Source organism: Oncorhynchus mykiss, chromosome 10, assembly GCF_057628025.1.
Source record: "Oncorhynchus mykiss isolate SJ-2025 chromosome 10, ASM5762802v1, whole genome shotgun sequence".
NCBI classification, from domain to species: domain Eukaryota; kingdom Metazoa; phylum Chordata; class Actinopteri; order Salmoniformes; family Salmonidae; genus Oncorhynchus; species Oncorhynchus mykiss.
Genome location: NC_143031.1, coordinates 83,482,211 through 83,505,460, shown reverse-complemented (window position 1 = coordinate 83,505,460; position 23,250 = coordinate 83,482,211). Strand labels below are relative to the sequence as shown.

At 42.6% G+C, this 23,250-nt stretch overlaps 2 protein-coding genes across 7 annotated transcripts in view; both read right to left on the bottom strand.

The window, feature by feature from the left end:
* The window catches only part of LOC110516173 (regulator of G protein signaling 12), a 151,817-nt gene that overhangs the window by 117,282 nt on the left and 11,285 nt on the right, over window positions 1-23,250 (bottom strand). The window lies entirely within an intron of this gene.
* On the bottom strand, window positions 13,571-22,005 carry LOC110514189 (uncharacterized). The gene is made up of 4 exons (XM_090188179.1): window positions 21,267-22,005; window positions 20,324-20,515; window positions 19,062-19,127; window positions 13,571-14,646 (listed from the first exon to the last, which is right to left on the bottom strand). The coding sequence occupies exons 1-4, from the start codon at window positions 21,579-21,581 to the stop codon at window positions 14,074-14,076; spliced, it is 1,146 nt and encodes a 381-aa protein (XP_090044305.1). The 5' UTR covers window positions 21,582-22,005; the 3' UTR covers window positions 13,571-14,073.

Below are 23,250 nucleotides of genomic sequence, written 5' to 3'. Positions count from 1 at the left end.
TAAGAGTCTGTTGGTCTGAACTAGCAGAGCAGCACTATCTAACTCTACAGTAGGAGTCTGAACTAGCAGAGCAGCCCTATCTAACTCTACAGTAGGAGTCTGTTGGTCTGGACTAGCTGAGCAGCACTATCTAACTCTACAGTAGGAGTCTGAACTAGCAGAGCAGCCCTATCTAACTCTACAGTAGGAGTCTGTTGGTCTGAACTAGCTGAGCAGCACTATCTAACTCTACAGTAGGAGTCTGTTGGTCTGAACTAGCTGAGCAGCACTATCTAACTCTACAGTAGGAGTCTGAACTAGCAGAGCAGCACTATCTAACTCTACAGTAGGAGTCTGTTGGTCTGAACTAACTGAGCAGCACTATCTAACTCTACAGTAGGAGTCTGAACTAGCAGAGCAGCACTATCTAACTCTACAGTAGGAGTCTGTTGGTCTGAACTAACTGAGCAGCACTATCTAACTCTACAGTAGGAGTCTGAACTAGCAGAGCAGCACTATCTAACTCTACAGTAGGAGTCTGAACTAGCAGAGCAGCACTATCTAACTCTACAGTAGGAGTCTGTTGGTCTGAACTAACTGAGCAGCACTATCTAACTCTACAGTAGGAGTCTGTTGGTCTGAACTAGCTGAGCAGCAATATCTAACTCTACAGTAGGAGTCTGAACTAGCTGAGCAGCACTATCTAACTCTACAGTAGGAGTCTGTTGGTCTGAACTAGCAGAGCAGCACTATCTAACTCTACAGTAGGAGTCTGAACTAGCAGAGCAGCACTATCTAACTCTACAGTAGGAGTCTGAACTAGCTGAGCAGCACTATCTAACTCTACAGTAGGAGTCTGTTGGTCTGAACTAGCTGAGCAGCACTATCTAACTCTACAGTAGGAGTCTGAACTAGCTGAGCAGCACTATCTAACTCTACAGTAGGAGTCTGTTGGTCTGAACTAGCTGAGCAGCACTATCTAACTCTACAGTAGGAGTCTGAACTAGCTGAGCAGCACTATCTAACTCTACAGTAGGAGTCTGAACTAGCTGAGCAGCACTATCTAACTCTGTAGTAGGAGTCTGAACTAGCTGAGCAGCACTATCTAACTCTACAGTAGGAGTCTGAACTAGCAGAGCAGCACTATCTAACTCTACAGTAGGAGTCTGTTGGTCTGAACTAGCAGAGCAGCACTATCTAACTCTACAGTAGGAGTCTGAACTAGCTGAGCAGCACTATCTAACTCTACAGTAGGAGTCTGTTGGTCTGAACTAGCTGAGCAGCACTATCTAACTCTGTAGTAGGAGTCTGAACTAGCTGAGCAGCACTATCTAACTCTACAGTAGGAGTCTGAACTAGCAGAGCAGCACTATCTAACTCTACAGTAGGAGTCTGAACTAGCAGAGCAGCACTATCTAACTCTACAGTAGGAGTCTGTTGGTCTGAACTAGCAGAGCAGCACTATCTAACTCTACAGTAGGAGTCTGGACTAGCTGATCAGCACTATCTAACTCTACAGTAGGAGTCTGTTGGTCTGAACTAGCAGAGCAGCACTATCTAACTCTACAGTAGGAGTCTGAACTAGCAGAGCAGCACTATCTAACTCTACAGTAGGAGTCTGTTGGTCTGAACTAGCTGAGCAGCACTATCTAACTCTACAGTAGGAGTCTGAACTAGCAGAGCAGCACTATCTAACTCTACAGTAGGAGTCTGTTGGTCTGAACTATCAGAGCAGCACTATCTAACTCTACAGTAGGAGTCTGTTGGTCTGAACTATCTGAGCAGCACTATCTAACTCTACAGTAGGAGTCTGAACTAGCTGAGCAGCACTATCTAACTCTACAGTAGGAGTCTGTTGGTCTGAACTAGCAGAGCAGCACTATCTAACTCTACAGTAGGAGTCTGAACTAGCAGAGCAGCACTATCTAACTCTACAGTAGGAGTCTGTTGGTCTGAACTAGCTGAGCAGCACTATCTAACTCTACAGTAGGAGTCTGAACTAGCAGAGCAGCACTATCTAACTCTACAGTAGGAGTCTGAACTAGCAGAGCAGCACTATCTAACTCTACAGTAGGAGTCTGTTGGTCTGAACTAGCTGAGCAGCACTATCTAACTCTACAGTAGGAGTCTGAACTAGCTGAGCAGCACTATCTAACTCTACAGTAGGAGTCTGAACTAGCTGAGCAGCACTATCTAACTCTACAGTAGGAGTCTGAACTAGCAGAGCAGCACTATCTAACTCTACAGCACTATCTAACTCTACAGTAGGAGTCTGTTGGTCTGAACTAGCTGAGCAGCACTATCTAACTCTACAGTACTATCTAACTCTACAGTACTATCTAACTCTACAGTACTATCTAACTCTACAGCACTATCTAACTCTACAGTAAGAGTCTGTTGGTCTGAACTAGCTGAGCAGCACTATCTAACTCTACAGTAGGAGTCTGTTGGTCTGAACTAGCTGAGCAGCACTATCTAACTCTACAGTAGGAGTCTGAACTAGCTGATCAGCACTATCTAACTCTACAGTAGGAGTCTGTTGGTCTGAACTAGCAGAGCAGCACTATCTAACTCTACAGTAGGAGTCTGTTGGTCTGAACTAGCAGAGCAGCCCTATCTAACTCTACAGTAGGAGTCTGTTGGTCTGAACTAGCAGAGCAGCACTATCTAACTCTACAGTAGGAGTCTGAACTAGCTGAGCAGCACTATCTAACTCTACAGTAGGAGTCTGAACTAGCTGAGCAGCACTATCTAACTCTACAGTAGGAGTCTGTTGGTCTGAACTAGCAGAGCAGCACTATCTAACTCTACAGTAGGAGTCTGAACTAGCTGAGCAGCACTATCTAACTCTACAGTAGGAGTCTGAACTAGCTGAGCAGCACTATCTAACTCTACAGTAGGAGTCTGTTGGTCTGAACTAGCTGAGCAGCACTATCTAACTCTACAGTAGGAGTCTGAACTAGCAGAGCAGCACTATCTAACTCTACAGTAGGAGTCTGAACTAGCTGAGCAGCACTATCTAACTCTACAGTAGGAGTCTGAACTAGCAGAGCAGCACTATCTAACTCTACAGTAGGAGTCTGTTGGTCTGAACTAGCAGAGCAGCACTATCTAACTCTACAGTAGGAGTCTGTTGGTCTGAACTAGCTGAGCAGCACTATCTAACTCTACAGTAGGAGTCTGTTGGTCTGAACTAGCAGAGCAGCACTATCTAACTCTACAGTAGGAGTCTGTTGGTCTGAACTAGCTGAGCAGCACTATCTAACTCTACAGTAGGAGTCTGTTGGTCTGAACTAGCAGAGCAGCACTATCTAACTCTACAGTAGGAGTCTGAACTAGCTGAGCAGCACTATCTAACTCTACAGTAGGAGTCTGTTGGTCTGAACTAGCAGAGCAGCACTATCTAACTCTACAGTAGGAGTCTGTTGGTCTGAACTAGCTGAGCAGCACTATCTAACTCTACAGTAGGAGTCTGAACTAGCTGAGCAGCACTATCTAACTCTACAGTAGGAGTCTGAACTAGCAGAGCAGCACTATCTAACTCTACAGTAGGAGTCTGAACTAGCAGAGCAGCACTATCTAACTCTACAGTAGGAGTCTGTTGGTCTGAACTAGCTGAGCAGCACTATCTAACTCTACAGTAGGAGTCTGAACTAGCAGAGCAGCACTATCTAACTCTACAGTAGGAGTCTGTTGGTCTGAACTAGCTGAGCAGCACTATCTAACTCTACAGTAGGAGTCTGAACTAGCAGAGCAGCACTATCTAACTCTACAGTAGGAGTCTGAACTAGCTGAGCAGCACTATCTAACTCTACAGTAGGAGTCTGAACTAGCAGAGCAGCACTATCTAACTCTACAGTAGGAGTCTGTTGGTCTGAACTAGCTGAGCAGCACTATCTAACTCTACAGTAGGAGTCTGTTGGTCTGAACTAGCTGAGCAGCCCTATCTAACTCTACAGTAGGAGTCTGTTGGTCTGAACTAGCTGAGCAGCACTATCTAACTCTACAGTAGGAGTCTGTTGGTCTGAACTAGCTGAGCAGCACTATCTAACTCTACAGTAGGAGTCTGTTGGTCTGAACTAGCAGAGCAGCACTATCTAACTCTACAGTAGGAGTCTGTTGGTCTGAACTAGCAGAGCAGCACTATCTAACTCTACAGTAGGAGTCTGAACTAGCTGAGCAGCACTATCTAACTCTACAGTAGGAGTCTGAACTAGCTGAGCAGCACTATCTAACTCTACAGTAGGAGTCTGAACTAGCTGAGCAGCACTATCTAACTCTACAGTAGGAGTCTGAACTAGCAGAGCAGCACTATCTAACTCTGTAGTAGGAGTCTGTTGCTAGATTGTCCATTGGAAACTGAAGCACAGGGAGCTCTACATGGTGAAACAGTGCCACCCAGTGGCAGTCTGACGTCAACGCAGGCCAACGCATCCCGAATCAGGTGCCTTGCAGCACTCACTATTCAATTATCGAATTAAATAAACGACTAACAAATCTAACATTTCTTTTATATTTAAACAATGAATCAGTTAATTAATGAATTGTTAACATATAAAACGATTAGATGAGTGTTATTGGTTTTTCCCATGTAAAACGATTAGATGAGTGTTATTGGTTTTTCCCATGTAAAACGATTAGATGAGTGTTATTGGTTTTTCCCATGTAAAACGATTAGATGAGTGTTATTGGTTTTTCCCATTTAATGATTTGAGGTTGGACTTCCTAAGAGCGTATAGCATTTTAACACGGAGGACGGACAGTTAGGTGTCACACCCTGTCAGTCACCCCTCTACTTCCTGTCTCTTACTAAGGAAAGACGACACAGTTAGTACTGTAAGGAGTAGGACACAATACATACAGTAGAATATAATATAGTAGAAGAGTCTAATATAGTAGAATATAATATAGTAGAATATAATATAGTAGAATATTATATAGTAGAGTCTAATATAGTAGAATATAATATAGTAGAAGAGTCTAATATAGTAGAATATAATATAGTAGAATATAATATAGTAGAATATTATATAGTAGAGTCTAATATAGTAGAATATAATATAGTAGAAGAGTCTAATATAGTAGAATATAATATAGTAGAAGAGTCTAATAGAGTAGAGTCTAATATAGTAGAATATAATATAGTAGTAGAGTCTAATATAGTAGAATATAATATAGTAGAATATAATATAGTAGAAGAGTCTAATATAGTAGAAGAGTCTAATATAGTAGAATATAATATAGTAGAATATAATATAGTAGAAGAGTCTAATATAGTAGAAGAGTCTAATATAGTAGAATATAATATAGTAGAATATAATATAGTAGAGTCTAATATAGTAGAGTCTAATATAGTAGAATATAATATAGTAGAATATAATATAGTAGAATATAATATAGTAGAATATTATATAGTAGAGTCTAATATAGTAGAATATAATATAGTAGAATATAATATAGTAGAAGAGTCTAATATAGTAGAAGAGTCTAATATAGTAGAATATAATATAGTAGAATATAATATAGTAGAAGAGTCTAATATAGTAGAAGAGTCTAATATAGTAGAATATAATATAGTAGAATATAATATAGTAGAATATAATATAGTAGAATATAATATAGTAGAATATTATATAGTAGAGTCTAATATAGTAGAATATAATATAGTAGAATATAATATAGTAGAAGAGTCTAATATAGTAGAAGAGTCTAATATAGTAGAATATAATATAGTAGAATATAATATAGTAGAAGAGTCTAATATAGTAGAAGAGTCTAATATAGTAGAATATAATATAGTAGAATATAATATAGTAGAGTCTAATATAGTAGAGTCTAATATAGTAGAATATAATATAGTAGAATATAATATAGTAGAATATAATATAGTAGAATATTATATAGTAGAGTCTAATATAGTAGAAGAGTCTAATATAGTAGAATATTATATAGTAGAGTCTAATATAGTAGAATATAATATAGTAGAATATAATATAGTAGAATATAATATAGTAGAATATAATATAGTAGAGTCTAATATAGTAGAAGAGTCTAATATAGTAGAATATAATATAGTAGAAGAGTCTAATATAGTAGAGTCTAATATAGTAGAATATAATATAGTAGAATAGAGCAGAATACAATATAGTAGAATACAGTAGAATATAATATAGTAGAGTCTAATATAGTAGAGTCTAATATAGTAGAATATAATATAGTAGAATATAATATAGTAGAATATAATATAGTAGAATATAATATAGTAGAATAGTCTAATATAGTAGAAGAGTCTAATATAGTAGAATATAATATAGTAGAAGAGTCTAATATAGTAGAGTCTAATATAGTAGAATATAATATAGTAGAATAGAGCAGAATACAATATAGTAGAATACAGTAGAATATAATATAGTAGAGTCTAATATAGTAGAGTCTAATATAGTAGAATATAATATAGTAGAATATAATATAGTAGAATATAATATAGTAGAATATAATATAGTAGAATAGTCTAATATAGTAGAAGAGTCTAATATAGTAGAATATAATATAGTAGAAGAGTCTAATATAGTAGAGTCTAATATAGTAGAATATAATATAGTAGAATAGAGCAGAATACAATATAGTAGAATACAGTAGAATATAATATAATACAATAGAATGTAGTAGAATTGAACACAGTATAATATAGTAGAATACAGCACAATAAAGTTGAATATAGTAGAATAGAGTCAAACATAGTTGAAAGCTGAATATAATAGAATAGAATACAGGAAAATAGAATATAGTAGAATACAGTAGAATAGACTATAGTACAATATAGTAAAACATAATACAGTAGAATACAATACAGTAGGATACAGTATAATAGAATACAGTAGGATACAATACAGTAGAATGGAATACAGTAGAATAGAATACAGTAGAATGGAATACAGTAGAATGGAATACAGTAGAATGGAATACAGTAGAATAGAATACAGTAGAATAGAATACAGTAGGATACAATACAGTAGAATGGAATACAGTAGAATAGAATACAGTAGGATACAATACAGTAGAATGGAATACAGTAGAATGGAATAGTAGAATGGAATACAGTAGGATACAATACAGTAGAATAGAATACAGTAGAATGGAATACAGTAGAATAGAATACAGTAGAATGGAATACAGTAGAATAGAATACAGTAGAATGGAATACAGTAGAATGGAATACAGTAGAATGGAATACAGTAGAATGGAATACAGTAGAATGGAATACAGTAGAATGGAATACAGTAGAATAGAATACAGTAGAATGGAATACAGTAGAATAGAATACAGTAGAATGGAATACAGTAGAATGGAATACAGTAGAATGGAATACAGTAGAATGGAATACAGTAGAATAGAATACAGTAGAATAGAATACAGTAGGATACAATACAGTAGAATGGAATACAGTAGAATAGAATACAGTAGGATACAATACAGTAGAATGGAATACAGTAGAATGGAATAGTAGAATGGAATACAGTAGGATACAATACAGTAGAATAGAATACAGTAGAATGGAATACAGTAGAATAGAATACAGTAGAATGGAATACAGTAGAATGGAATACAGTAGAATGGAATACAGTAGAATGGAATACAGTAGAATAGAATACAGTAGAATGGAATACAGTAGAATAGAATACAGTAGAATGGAATACAGTAGAATGGAATACAGTAGAATGGAATACAGTAGAATGGAATAGTAGAATGGAATAGTAGAATGGAATACAGTAGGATACAATACAGTAGAATAGAATACAGTAGAATGGAATACAGTAGAATAGAATACAGTAGAATAGAATACAGTAGAATACAGTAGAATGGAATACAGTAGAATAGAATACAGTAGAATAGAATACAGTAGGATACAATACAGTAGAATGGAATACAGTAGAATAGAATACAGTAGGATACAATACAGTAGGATACAATACAGTAGAATGGAATACAGTAGAATAGAATACAGTAGGATACAATACAGTAGAATGGAATACAGTAGAATAGAATACAGTAGGATACAATACAGTAGAATGGAATACAGTAGAATAGAATACAGTAGGATACAATACAGTAGAATGGAATACAGTAGAATAGAATACAGTAGGATACAATACAGTAGAATGGAATACAGTAGAATAGAATACAGTAGGATACAATACAGTAGAATGGAATACAGTAGAATAGAATACAGTAGGATACAATACAGTAGGATACAATACAGTAGAATGGAATACAGTAGAATAGAATACAGTAGGATACAATACAGTAGAATGGAATACAGTAGAATAGAATACAGTAGGATACAATACAGTAGAATGGAATACAGTAGAATAGAATACAGTAGGATACAATAGAATAGAAAACAGAGGAATATAATACAGTAGAATACAATAGAATAGAAAACAGAGGAATATAATACAGTAGAATATAATCTACTTTATATATTCCTATGAGGAAACTTCTTCTGACCTCCACTATTAACAAAGGCTACAAGAATAGTCAGGGGGGGTGGGGGGGGGGGGTTCTTGACCACGAGGTCTAAAACTATTGGCCTGAGGTAGCTCTATGTCAACTTCCAAAAAGTGTACGAGTAAGTTAGGGGAACTTCCCCGAGGTGAGGTGTCCTGGAGAAAGTAGCCAATATGGTCTGCCCTGTCCTTCAGACATGAATCTGGGTGCAGTTGCAATAAAATACATAGTGGACAGGCTCATTAGAAGGTAATGGGTGTGTAGGGGATAGATATAGGTTAATAGTTCTCTCTCTCTCCCACCACCCTTCTCCTCCTCTCCTCACACCATCACCCAATCAGAAGTGTTTACTAGGATAGACAGTACATGAGTCGATAAACAGGAAGTAGTGGACAATGAAACACGCCGGACAGGAAGTGAGGTATCAGGACTTTATAAAGAAGTGTCATGGGTATAGGGCCCTGGTCCCCAGTAGTTCACTATGTAGGGAATAGGGATCTGGTCACTAGTAGTTCACTATATAGGGAATAGGGCTCTGGTCACTAGTAGTTCACTATATAGGGAATAGGGCTCTGGTCCCCAGTAGTTCACTATATGGGGAATAGGGCTCTGGTCACTAGTAGTTCACTATGTAGGGAATAGGGCCCTGGTCACTAGTAGTTCACTATATAGGGAATAGGGCTCTGGTCTATAGTAGTTCACTATATAGGGAATAGGGCTCTGGTCTATAGTAGTTCACTATATAGGGAATAGGGCTCTGGTCTATAGTAGTTCACTATGTAGGGAACAGGGCCCTGGTCCCCAGTAGTTCACTATATAGGGAATAGGACTCTGGTCTATAGTAGTTCACTATGTAGGGAATAGGGCCCTGGTCCCCAGTAGTTCACTATATAGGGAATAGGGCTCTGGTCTATAGTAGTTCACTATGTAGGGAATAGGGCCCTGGTCCCCAGTAGTTCACTATATAGGGAATAGGGCTCTGGTCTATAGTAGTTCACTATGTAGGGAATAGGGCTCTGGTCACTAGTAGTTCACTATATAGGGAATAGGGCCCTGGTCCCCAGTAGTTCACTATATAGGGAATATGGCTCTGGTCTATAGTAGTTCACTATATAGGGAATAGGGCCCTGGTCCCCAGTAGTTCACTATATAGGGAATAGGGCCCTGGTCCCCAGTAGTTCACTATATAGGGAATAGGGCTCTGGTCACTAGTAGTTCACTATATAGGGAATAGGGATCTGGCCACTAGTAGTTCACTATATAGGGAATAGGGCCCTGGTCCCCAGTAGTTCACTATATAGGGAATAGGGCTCTGGTCTATAGTAGTTCACTATATATAGGGAATAGGGCTCTGGTCTATAGTAGTTCACTATGTAGGGAATAGGGCCCTGGTCCCCAGTAGTTCACTATATAGGGAATATGGCTCTGGTCTATAGTAGTTCACTATATAGGGAATATGGCTCTGGTCTATAGTAGTTCACTATATAGGGAATAGGGCCCTGGTCCCCAGTAGTTCACTATATAGGGAATAGGGCCCTGGTCCCCAGTAGTTCACTATATAGGGAATAGGGCCCTGGTCCCCAGTAGTTCACTATATAGGGAATAGGGCTCTGGTCTATAGTAGTTCACTATATAGGGAATAGGGCTCTGGTCTATAGTATTACCACTATATAGGGAATAGGGCTCTGGTCTATAGTAGTACCACTATATAGGGAATAGGGCTCTGGTCTATAGTAGTTCACTATGTAGGGAATAGGGCTCTGGTCCCCAGTAGTTCACTATATAGGGAATAGGGCTCTGGTCACTAGTAGTTCACTATATAGGGAATAGGGCTCTGGTCACTAGTAGTTCACTATGTAGGGAATAGGGCTCTGGTCCCCAGTAGTTCACTATATAGGGAATAGGGCTCTGGTCCCCAGTAGTTCACTATATAGGGAATAGGGCTCTGGTCCCCAGTAGTTCACTATATAGGGAATAGGGCTCTGGTCACTAGTAGTTCACTATGTAGGGAATAGGGCTCTGGTCACTAGTAGTTCACTATATAGGGAATAGGGCTCTGGTCACTAGTAGTGCACTATATAGGGAATAGGGCTCTGGTCACTAGTAGTTCACTATGTAGGGAATAGGGCTCTGGTCACTAGTAGTTCACTATATAGGGAATAGGGCTCTGGTCCCCAGTAGTTCACTATGTAGGGAATAGGGCTCTGGTCACTAGTAGTTCACTATATATGGAATAGGGCTCTGGTCCCCAGTAGTTCACTATGTAGGGAATAGGGCTCTGGTCACTAGTAGTTCACTATATATGGAATAGGGCTCTGGTCACTAGTAGTGCACTATATAGGGAATAGGGCTCTGGTCTCTAGTAGTTCACTATGTAGGGAATAGGGCTCTGGTCACTAGTAGTTCACTATATAGGGAATAGGGCTCTGGTCACTAGTAGTTCACTATATAGGGAATAGGGCACTGGTCACTAGTAGTTCACTATATAGGGAATAGGGCTCTGGTCACTAGTAGTTCACTATATAGGGAATAGGGCTCTGGTCACTAGTAGTTCACTATATAGGGAATAGGGCTCTGGTCACTAGTAGTTCACTATATAGGGAATAGGGCTCTGGTCCCCAGTAGTTCACTATGTAGGGAATAGGGCTCTGGTCACTAGTAGTTCACTATATATGGAATAGGGCTCTGGTCACTAGTAGTGCACTATATAGGGAATAGGGCTCTGGTCTCTAGTAGTTCACTATGTAGGGAATAGGGCTCTGGTCACTAGTAGTTCACTATATAGGGAATAGGGCTCTGGTCACTAGTAGTTCACTATATAGGGAATAGGGCTCTGGTCACTAGTAGTTCACTATATAGGGAATAGGGCTCTGGTCACTAGTAGTGCACTATATAGGGAATAGGGCTCTGGTCACTAGTAGTTCACTATGTAGGGAATAGGGCTCTGGTCTATAGTAGTGCACTATATAGGGAATAGGGCTCTGGTCACTAGTAGTGCACTATATAGGGAATAGGGTGCCATTTGGCCTGCCACCAGATAACAGCCTACTGTGCAACACACTAGAAGTTGACCGATTAATCAGGATGGCCAATTAATTAGGGCCGAGTTCCAAGTTTTCACAACAATCGGAAATATGTATTTATTTTCAATGACGGCCAAGGAACTGCCTCGTTCAGGGGCAGAACGACAGATTTTCACCTTGTCAGCTCGGGGGATCCAATCTTGCAACCTTACAGTTAACTAGTCCAAGGTTATAACCACCTGCCTCTCGTTGCACTCCACAAGGAGACTGCCTGTTACGCAAATGCAGTAGAAGCCAAGGTAAGTTGCTAGCTAGTTGCTAGCATTATAAAAAAACTAATCAATCATAATCACTAGTTAACTACACATGGTTGATGATATTATTAGTTTATCTAGCGTGTTGCATATAATCGATGCAACGCAGGGAGATGATTTAACAAAAGCGCATTTGCGGAAAAAGCACAATCGTTGGACGACTGTACCTAACCATAAACACCAATGCCTTTCTTAAAATCAATACCCAGAAGTATATATTTTTAAACCTGCATATTTAGCTAAAATAAATCAGACATAGTAGACAATATTAACCAGGTGAAATTGTGTCACTTCTCTTGCGTTCATTGCACGCAGAGTCAGGGTATATGCAACAGTTTGGGCCGCCTGGCTCATTGCAAACTAATTTGTAATTATGACATAACATTGACGGTTGTACAATGTAACAGGAATATTTAGATGTAGGGTTACCACCCGTTAGATAAAATACAGAACGGTTCCGTATTTCACTGAAAGAATAAACGTTTTGTTTTCTAAATGATAGTTTCCGGATTCTACCATATTAATGACCCAAGGCTCGTATTTCTGTGTGTTATCATGTTATAACTAAGTCTATGATTTGATAGAGCAGTCTGACTGATCGATGGTAGGCAGCAGCAGGCTCGTAAGCATTCATTCAAACAGCACTTCCGTGCGTTTTGCCAGCAGCTCTTCGCAAGCACATCGCTGTTTATAACTTCAAGCCTATCAGCCTAATGGCTGGTGTAACCGATGTGAAATAGCTAGCTAGTTAGCTGGGTGTGTGCGAATAGTGTTTCAAACATCACTCGCTCTGAGACTTGGAGTAGTTATTCCCCTTGCGCTGCAAGGGCCGCGGGGCTTTTGTGGAGCGATGGGTAATGCTGCTTCGAGGGTGGCTGTTGTCGATGTGTTCCTGGTTCGAGTCCAGGTAGGAGCGAGGAGAGGGACAGAAGCTATACTGTTACACTGGCAATACTAAAGTTCCTATAAGAACATCTAATAGTCAAAGGTTAATGAAATACAAATGGTATAGAGGGAAATAGTCCTATAATAACAACAACCTAAAGCTTCTTATCTGGGAATATTGAAGACTCATGTTAAAAGGAACCACCAGCTTTCATATGTTCTCATGTTCTGAGCAAGGAACTTAAACGTTAGCTTTCTTACATGGCACATATTGCACTTTTACTTTCTTCTCCAACACTTTGTTTTTGCATTATTTAAACCAAATTGAACATGTTCCATTATTTATTTGAGGCTAAATTGATTTTTATTGATATATTATATTAAGTTAAAATAACTGTGCATTCAGTATTGTTGTAATTGTCATTATTACAAATTAATAAATAACAAATACATTTTTTTAAATCATAAATCGGTCGACCTCTACAACACACACAACTCTGACACAGTGTTCATTAATGACAGTAACATTTTAATGTTGGACCTGATATTAATCAGATATCAGCAGGGAACATATTACCTCCTCAGGTTATCTGACAATACACTAGTACCCCTCAACCCAGTACAGCCATAGTGAAGTACCCCTCAACCCGGTACGGCCATAGTGAAGTACCCCTCAACCCGGTACGGCCATAGTGTAGTACCCCCCAACCCGGTACGGCCATAGTGTAGTACCCCCCAACCCGGTACAGCCATAGTGTAGTACCCCCCAACCCGGTACATCCATAATGAAGTACCCCTCAACCCAGTACAGCCATAGTGTAGTACCCCTCAACCCAGTACAGCCATAGAGAGGTTCCCCTCAACCCAGTACATCCATAGAGAGGTACCCCTCAACCCAGTATATCCATAGAGAGGTACCCCTCAACCCAGTACATCCATAGTGAAGTCCTGTAAGTTTCCATTGTGTTTTGCTCCGCAGTCTGGCAGCAGTCATCAGTCTGGCAGCAGGCCATCAGTCTGGCAGCAGGTCATCAGTCTGGCAGCAGGTCATCAGTCTGGCAGCAGGTCATCAGTCTGGCAGCAGGTCATCAGTCTGGCAGCAGGTCATCAGTCTGGCAGCAGGCCATCAGTCTGGCAGCAGGTCATCAGTCTGGCAGCAGGCCATCAGTCTGGCAGCAGGCCATCAGTCTGGCAGCAGGTCATCAGTCTGGCAGTAGGTCATCAGTCTGGCAGTAGGTCATCAGTCTGGCAGTAGGTCATCAGTCTGGCAGTAGGTCATCAGTCTGGCAGTAGGTCTTCAGTCTGCTAATAGGAGGCTACTACGACCCTGGTATTTACTAGATAATACACACTGTAGTAGATACTTAGTCGTGACTTACAAACTGACTATTCATGGAGTCCAGCAACACTCTGTAACCCACCGTCTGCAGGTAGTGACCGATACCGAACGCATCGGGACACGACTGCCACTCTCCTCGGTGCTCATCGGGACACGTCCAGGTGACTTTGATTTGGCTGTAGCCCAACGCGGTTATGGTCCGATTACGCAACGCAGCGCCACACTGGTGACACGTCTGGAAAAGCTCCTTGAGCTTCGACTCGTTCACAATCCATTTCCTTTCGCTCCAAACTCCTCCTCCGTCCGGTTCTCCGTTCGGTTCTCCTGACGACACCCTACTGTCAGAGTTGGATGAGTGGCTGGAGGTGGAGGGGCTGGAGGTGGAGAGGCTGGAGGTGGAGAGGCTGGAGGTGGAGAGGCTGGAGGTGGAGTGGCTGGAGGTGGAGAGGCTGGAGAGGCTGGAGGTGGAGAGGCTGGAGGTGGAGGGGCTGGTGAAAGGCAAGATGGTGGAACCAGCAGCAGAGCTCATACTGGTACAGTCCTTCACTGAAGTCTTCTTAACGGCTGCGTCCATTTGACCTTTCTTCCTGCGCGTCACCTGAACGACAGAAAAAATAAACATGTTAAAAGAAGAATTTGTACGAAAAACTGCATTCTAATAAAGACAGGTTGCTGTGGAAACGTTGGTGAATAAATTACTCCATTCTGATAGACAGGTTGCTGTGGAAACGTAGGTGAATAAATGACAACGTTGGGCGACTAGTGTGCAGCTTTTCCTTTAGAAGTGTTATACCAACAGAATGAGTCCGTACCAACAGAATGAGTCGGGACCAACAGAATGAGTCGGGACCAACAGAATGAGTCCGGACCAACAGAATGAGTCCGGACCAACAGAATGAGTCGGGACCAACAGAATGAGTCGGGACCAACAGAATGAGTCGGGACCAACAGAATGAGTCGGGACCAACAGAATGAGTCGGGACCAACAGAATGAGTCGGGACCAACAGAATGAGTCGGGACCAACAGAATGAGTCGGGACCAACAGAATGAGTCGGGACCAACAGAATGAGTCGGGACCAACAGAATGAGTCGGGACCAACAGAATGAGTCGGGACCAACAGAATGAGTCGGGACCAACAGAATGAGTCGGGACCAACAGAATGAGTCGGGACCAACAGAATGAGTCGGGACCAACAGAATGAGTCGGGACCAACAGAATGAGTCGGGACCAACAGAATGAGTCGGGACCAACAGAATGAGTCGGGACCAACAGAATGAGTCGGGACCAACAGAATGAGTCGGGACCAACAGAATGAGTCGGGACCAACAGAATGAGTCCGTATCAACAGAATGAGTCCGGACCAACAGAATGAGTCCGGACCAACAGAATGAGTCCGTATCAACAGAATGAGTCCGGACCAACAGAATGAGTCCGGACCAACAGAATGAGTCCGGACCAACAGAATGAGTCCGGACCAACAGAATGAGTCCGGACCAACAGAATGAGTCTGGACCAACAGAATGAGTCTGGACCTACAGAATGAGTCTGGACCAACAGGTCAAGACGTACCAACAGAATGAGTCCGTATCAACAGAATGAGTCCGTATCAACAGAATGAGTCCGGACCAACAGAATGAGTCCAGACCAACAGAATGAGTCCAGACCAACAGAATGAGTCCGGACCAACAGAATGAGTCCGTATCAACAGAATGAGTCTGGACCAACAGAATGAGTCTGGACCAACAGAATGAGTCTGGACCAACAGAATGAGTCCGGACCAACAGAATGAGTCTGGACCAACAGAATGAGTCTGGACCAACAGGTCAAGACGTACCAACAGAATGAGTCCGGACCAACAGGTCAAGACGTACCAACAGAATGAGTCCGGACCAACAGAATGAGTCCGGACCAACAGAATGAGTCCGGACCAACAGAATGAGTCCGGACCAACAGGTCAAGACGTACCAACAGAATGAGTCCGTATCAACAGAATGAGTCCGTATCAACAGAATGAGTCCGGACCAACAGAATGAGTCTGGACCAACAGAATGAGTCTGGACCAACAGAATGAGTCTGGACCAACAGGTCAAGACGTATCAACAGAATGAGTCCGTATCAACAGAATGAGTCGGGACCAACAGAATGAGTCTGGACCAACAGAATGAGTCTGGACCAACAGAATGAGTTGGGACCAACAGAATGAGTCGGGACCAACAAGTTAAGACGTATCAACAGAATGAGTCTGTATCAACAGAATGAGTCCGTATCAACAGAATGAGTCTGGACCAACAGAATGAGTCGGGACCAACAGAATGAGTCTGGACCAACAGAATGAGTCTGGACCAACAGAATGAGTCTGTATCAACAGAATGAGTCGGGACCAACAGAATGAGTCTGGACCAACAGAATGAGTCTGGACCAACAGAATGAGTCTGTATCAACAGAATGAGTCTGTATCAACAGAATGAGTCGGGACCAACAGAATGAGTCTGTATCAACAGAATGAGTCTGGACCAACAGAATGAGTCTGGACCAACAGAATGAGTCTGGACCAACAGAATGAGTCTGGACCAACAGAATGAGTCTGTATCAACAGAATGAGTCTGTATCAACAGAATGAGTCGGGACCAACAGAATGAGTCTGGACCAACAGAATGAGTCTGGACCAACAGGTCAAGACGTACCAACAGAATGAGTCCGTATCAACAGAATGAGTCCGGACCAACAGAATGAGTCTGGACCAACAGAATGAGTCGGGACCAACAGAATGAGTCGGGACCAACAGAATGAGTCGGGACCAACAGAATGAGTCGGGACCAACAGAATGAGTCGGGACCAACAGAATGAGTCGGGACCAACAGAATGAGTCGGGACCAACAAGTTAAGACGTATCAACAGAATGAGTCTGTATCAACAGAATGAGTCTGGACCAACAGAATGAGTCTGTATCAACAGAATGAGTCTGGACCAACAGAATGAGTCCGTATCAACAGGTCAAGCCGTATCAACAGAATGAGTCCGTATCAACAGGTCAAGCCGTATCAACAGAATGAGTCGGGACCAACAGAATGAGTCGGGACCAACAGAATGAGTCGGGACCAACAGAATGAGTCGGGACCAACAGAATGAGTCTGTATCAACAGAATGAGTCTGGACCAACAGAATGAGTCGGGACCAACAGAATGAGTCGGGACCAACAGAATGAGTCGGGACCAACAAGTTAAGACGTATCAACAGAATGAGTCTGTATCAACAGAATGAGTCCGTATCAACAGAATGAGTCTGGACCAACAGAATGAGTCTGTATCAACAGAATGAGTCTGGACCAACAGAATGAGTCTGGACCAACAGAATGAGTCTGTATCAACAGAATGAGTCTGTATCAACAGAATGAGTCTGTATCAACAGAATGAGTCTGTATCAACAGAATGAGTCTGTATCAACAGAATGAGTCTGTATCAACAGAATGAGTCTGGACCAACAGAATGAGTCCGTATCAACAGGTCAAGCCGTATCAACAGAATGAGTCCGTATCAACAGGTCAAGCCGTATCAACAGAATGAGTCCGTATCAACAGGTCAAGCCGTATCAACAGAATGAGTCTGTATCAACAGAATGAGTCTGTATCAACAGAATGAGTCTGGACCAACAGGTCAAGCCGTATCAACAGAATGAGTCTGGACCAACAGAATGAGTCTGGACCAACAGAATGAGTCTGGACCAACAGGTCAAGCCGTATCAACAGAATGAGTCTGGACCAACAGAATGAGTCTGGACCAACAGAATGAGTCGGGACCAACAGAATGAGTCTGGACCAACAGAATGAGTCTGGACCAACAGAATGAGTCTGGACCAACAGAATGAGTCTGGACCAACAGAATGAGTCTGTATCAACAGAATGAGTCTGGACCAACAGAATGAGTCTGGACCAACAGGTCAAGCCGTATCAACAGAATGAGTCTGGACCAACGGAATGAGTCGGGACCAACGGAATGAGTCGGGACCAACGGAATGAGTCGGGACCAACGGAATGAGTCGGGACCAACAGAATGAGTCCGTATCAACAGGTCAAGCCGTATCAACAGAATGAGTCCGTATCAACAGGTCAAGCCGTATCAACAGAATGAGTCCGTATCAACAGGTCAAGCCGTATCAACAGAATGAGTCCGTATCAACAGGTCAAGCCGTATCAAACAGAATGAGTCCGTATCAACAGGTCAAGCCGTATCAACAGAATGAGTCCGTATCAACAGGTCAAGCCGTATCAACAGAATGAGTCCGTATCAACAGGTCAAGCCGTATCAACAGAATGAGTCCGTATCAACAGGTCAAGCCGTATCAACAGAATGAGTCCGTATCAACAGGTCAAGCCGTATCAAACAGAATGAGTCCGTATCAACAGGTCAAGCCGTATCAACAGAATGAGTCCGTATCAACAGGTCAAGCCGTATCAAACAGAATGAGTCCGTATCAACAGGTCAAGCCGTATCAACAGAATGAGTCCGTATCAACAGGTCAAGCCGTATCAACAGAATGAGTCCGTATCAACAGGTCAAGCCGTATCAACAGAATGAGTCCGTATCAACAGGTCAAGCCGTATCAAACAGAATGAGTCCGTATCAACAGGTCAAGCCGTATCAACAGAATGAGTCCGTATCAACAGGTCAAGCCGTATCAAACAGAATGAGTCCGTATCAACAGGTCAAGCCGTATCAACAGAATGAGTCCGTATCAACAGGTCAAGCCGTATCAAACAGAATGAGTCCGTATCAACAGGTCAAGCCGTATCAACAGAATGAGTCCGTATCAACAGGTCAAGCCGTATCAACAGAATGAGTCCGTATCAACAGGTCAAGCCGTATCAAACAGAATGAGTCCGTATCAACAGGTCAAGCCGTATCAACAGAATGAGTCCGTATCAACAGGTCAAGCCGTATCAACAGAATGAGTCCGTATCAACAGGTCAAGCCGTATCAACAGAAGGAACAGGAAGTGTCAGACAGATACTCACAGGAACGTTGGTCTTTGTTTTTTTCCTTCTGCATGCGTCTCCCGTTGTCGTCGTAGAGGGGAGGTCCTGCAGAAACACAATGTCAGCCCAACCAATAACCTGTTATCTATCAGACTCTGAGATAGACTAGTGTCCTGTCCAGGGGGTGTCCTGGTACATCAAGCTGCCTCCCTACAGAAACAGGAGATATACTAGTGTCCTGTCCAGGGGGTGTACCGTACATCAAGCTGCCTACCTACAGAAACAGGAGATAGACTAGTGTCCTGTCCAGGGGGTGTACCGTACATCAAGCTGCCTACCTACAGAAAGAGGAGATATACTAGTGTCCTGTCCAGGGGGTGTACCGTACATCAAGCTGCCTACCTACAGAAACAGGAGATATACTAGTGTCCTGTCCAGGGGGTGTACCGTACATCAAGCTGCCTACCTACAGAAACAGGAGATATACTAGTGTCCTGTCCAGGGGGTGTACCGTACATCAAGCTGCCTACCTACAGAAACAGGAGATATACTAGTGTCCTGTCCAGGGGGTGTACCGTACATCAAGCTGCCTACCTACAGAAAGAGGAGATATACTAGTGTCCTGTCCAGGGGGTGTACCGTACATCAAGCTGCCTACCTACAGAAACAGGAGATATACTAGTGTCCTGTCCAGGGGGTGTACCGTACATCAAGCTGTCTCACTACAGAAACAGGAGATAGACTAGTGTCCTGTCCAGGGCGTGTTCTGTACATCAAGCTGTCTCACTACAGAAACAGGAGATAGACTAGTGAGTGTCCTGTCCAGGGGGTGTTCTGTACATCAAGCTGCCTACCTACAGAAACAGGAGATATACGAGTGTCCTGTCCAGGGGGTGTACCATACATCAAGCTGTCTCACTACAGAAACAGGAGATACACTAGTGAGTGTCCTGTCCAGGGGGTGTTCTGTACATCAAGCTGTCTCACTACAGAAACAGGAGATAGACTCCTGCTCCTATGAGCCATTCCAGCTCCCACAAGCCAAGTACTTCCATACTATCCATCCACAGCCAGTAGAGCCCCATGATGATAACAGCATTCATTACCTTACTAAGTGTAGAGCCCCATGACAATAACAGCATTACCTTACTAAGTGTAGAGCCCCATGATAATAACAGCATTACCTCACTAAGTGTAGAGCCCCATGATAATAACAGCATTACCTTACTACGTGTAGAGCCCCATGATAATAACAGCATTACCTTACTAAGTATACAGCCCCATGATAATAACAGCATTACCTTACTAAGTGAACACGTGGGAGCCAGAGCCACGTACGCCCCAGAGGTTGAAGCAGGCTCTGTCAGCTGCAGACCCCGGTGGGAGAGGAACCCCGTCGTAGCAACACCTGACCCTCCACGTTGTGGGGTGGGACCAGATGCCCCTCCAGCAGACAGGGAGTCAGTCCCTGGAGGTACGTCTCCCGTCTCAACCTGGGTGAGAGAGAAAAAGGCACCAGGAAATGCCGCTATTCATTTTTTAAATACACAAAAAGGGAGAACACGTGTAGGCATGACGTCAATTTGGGCTTTGAACAAGACCACGGGAGAACCTCAATTGCATTTCCTCGTTTCCTAGCGTCCTCTCTCGCCTTCTCAACAAACACCATTGGATGTGACGGTGAGAGGTCCCGCCCCTCTGACCTCATCCAATGGGTTTGGTTTTGGAGAAGGGAACGAGGAGCGACTACAAGGAGTCAAGGAAATGCAATTGAGATTCTCCCTATAATAACTGCATGCTGTCAGCTATTACAAGGCAAGCTGAAACACTTTACAGTCAAGTCACGGTTCCTTTATATTGCATGTGGACATTTCATTATGTATTAGACCCAAGACAATGAATAAAAAGCACCAAGAAAATGGCACAAAGTTAACTTAGACATTGTGTTGTACTTGGCTAAAATTGTGTGTGTTGTACTTGGCTATTCTTTGGCTAAAAGTGTGTGTTTGTGTGCTCGCTCTGAGAAGGACATTCACCAGTAAAGTGACAGCCCTATGAAAACGTCAACAGAACACCTTTCACTAAAACTACGCTACCCATAATACAATGCGACCCCCCCCCACCCAGTGATCGATAGCTAGCTTACATTGGTAGTTCCAGCATCTACGCCCTAAGTTTTGTCATTTATCAAGGAACAAATAATAACCCTGTTCAATCAGTCAGATGTTGTTAGATTACACTTACCGATATTATTCCACGTTGTCCTGGCGCGTGAACGGCCACCGACGGCACCGCTGTATCCTTCAGGAAACTTTTCATGATTCTCATCCTGCTGTGTCTGTCCTGTCCCAGCTTCTCGTAATAGTCCCCCGGTAGAAAATGTTCCGAGCAAACGAGTAACTTTCTGAGGTCATCGGTCGCGGTATTAGCATCTTTGTTCAGAGCAATCAGCCACAGTTTCAATCGGTCCGGATGACTCAGTGGAAGTCGGTGAAACATTAGAGCCGACCAAGTCTTTTGCTTGTTGTCGCACGTTTTAACAGCGCACTCGCGAGGCATATTGGAGCGGCGACGGTAGCGCACGTGACAACGGGGAAAGCTCTTTAGTTGAGGTTAACGTTAGTTAGCAATACCGTTGATGATGGTTGTCCGTTTCAGCACAGCAGCACACTCGACTAGCTAGCTAGCTACTTGCAAATGTAAACTTGCTAGCTAATAGCTTGAAAATATGTCCAGCAGTGTCGACAATCGTCAGTCCACTGGCTGCGAGGTAAATCAATAACGCTTGGCAGTCTGTTGATGTCGCTAGGAGTTACTTTTCTTATTTTGATACCAGCTTATATAGCAAACCCGAAAATGTCGCGTTTACTTCCTGAAGAGGAACGTCAGAACAAGCTGTCCAATCAGCGCGGCTTTTTGCTCGGCTACTCGTGGGCGTGGTTTTGCACCAAGTTTGGCGCAGATAAAACCCACATAATCAAGACTGTAAAAAAGAGAGCGAGAAGGAAGCAGAGCAGAACAGGTGTCCATCCCTACATATATTGAATCAATAAGGTAGGGTTTGAGTCTGGAGTCAAGGCCAGGGACAGGGAATGGGAAGCAACCTAAATGGCATCCTATATATATATATCTATCATGTCCTATATAGTGCACAACTTTTAACCAGGGCTCATTGGGGCTGTAGTCCCTTGCAAAAGTATTCATACCCCTGTATACAACATCTGTAAGATCAAATATTACATTTCAACCACAGATCCAACTATATATAAACAAAAAACAGGAAGCTTTTTGTGTCAGAGAGAGAGAGAGAGAGACATTGTCTTCATCTAATTACTCTCAGAGAGAGAGAGGAGTCTGAAGACCAGACTTAAATGGTTTTAAAAGGTGTGCTGGAGAGACTGAGTACCAAACAGGAGTGCACATTTTTGTTCCAGCCCAGTAGTAAAACACCTGAAATGATTCAACTAATCATCAAGCCACAAACACTGAGGTACATGTGTAGAGTCAAGAGAGAGAGAGACAGACAGAGAGTGAGAGAGAGAGACAGAGAGTGAGAGAGAGAGACAGACAGAGAGTGAGAGAGAGAGAGCCAGAGAGTGAGTGAGAGACAGAGAGAGAGAGAGATACAGAGAGGTAGAGAGAGAGAGACAGAGAGGTAGAGAGAGAGAGACAGAGGTAGAGAGAGCGAGAGAGAGAGGTAGAGAGAAAGAGAGACAGAGACAGAGAGAGCGAGAGAGAGAGAAAGACAGATACAGAGAAATAGATAGAGAGGTAGAAGTAGAGAAAGAGACAGACAGACCAAGAGAGTTGTCGGGATAGCACCCGTGGCCAGACATTTCCAGAAAGTAATTTTCCACTCCAGTGGTTTGATACAGCGTTTTCTCATGTTGGGTTCACTTCTAACAAGCTCCCTCCACAACCCAGACCACCAGCTATTATTATAGTAGAATATGATTCTGGACTGGAGCTTTACAATACAGAACCACACACACACACACACACACACACACACACACACACACACACACACACACACACACTCTATCATAGTACAACAGTAGTCTGGACTGTAGCTCTACAATACAGAACCAAGCCCACACACCCACCCACACACACACACACACACACACACACACACACACACTATCATAGTACAACGGTAGTCTGGACTGTAGCTCTACAATACAGATACTACCAGTACTACTACTAGAGAAGAAGTTGGTCAAAT

What these genes read in the sequence shown, in the direction of transcription:
- LOC110514189 (XM_090188179.1), bottom strand. Translation starts at nt 21,581, where the DNA reads ATGCCTCGCGAGTGCGCTGTTAAAACGTGCGACAACAAGCAAAAGACT. An exon ending in CCACGTGTTCACTTAGTAAG is followed by an intron (nt 19,128 to 20,323) that starts GTAATGCTGTTA and finishes GTGTTTCTGCAG; the next exon opens with GACCTCCCCTCTACGACGAC. An exon ending in AAACAAAGACCAACGTTCCT is followed by an intron (nt 14,647 to 19,061) that starts GTGAGTATCTGT and finishes TCTGTCGTTCAG; the next exon opens with GTGACGCGCAGGAAGAAAGG.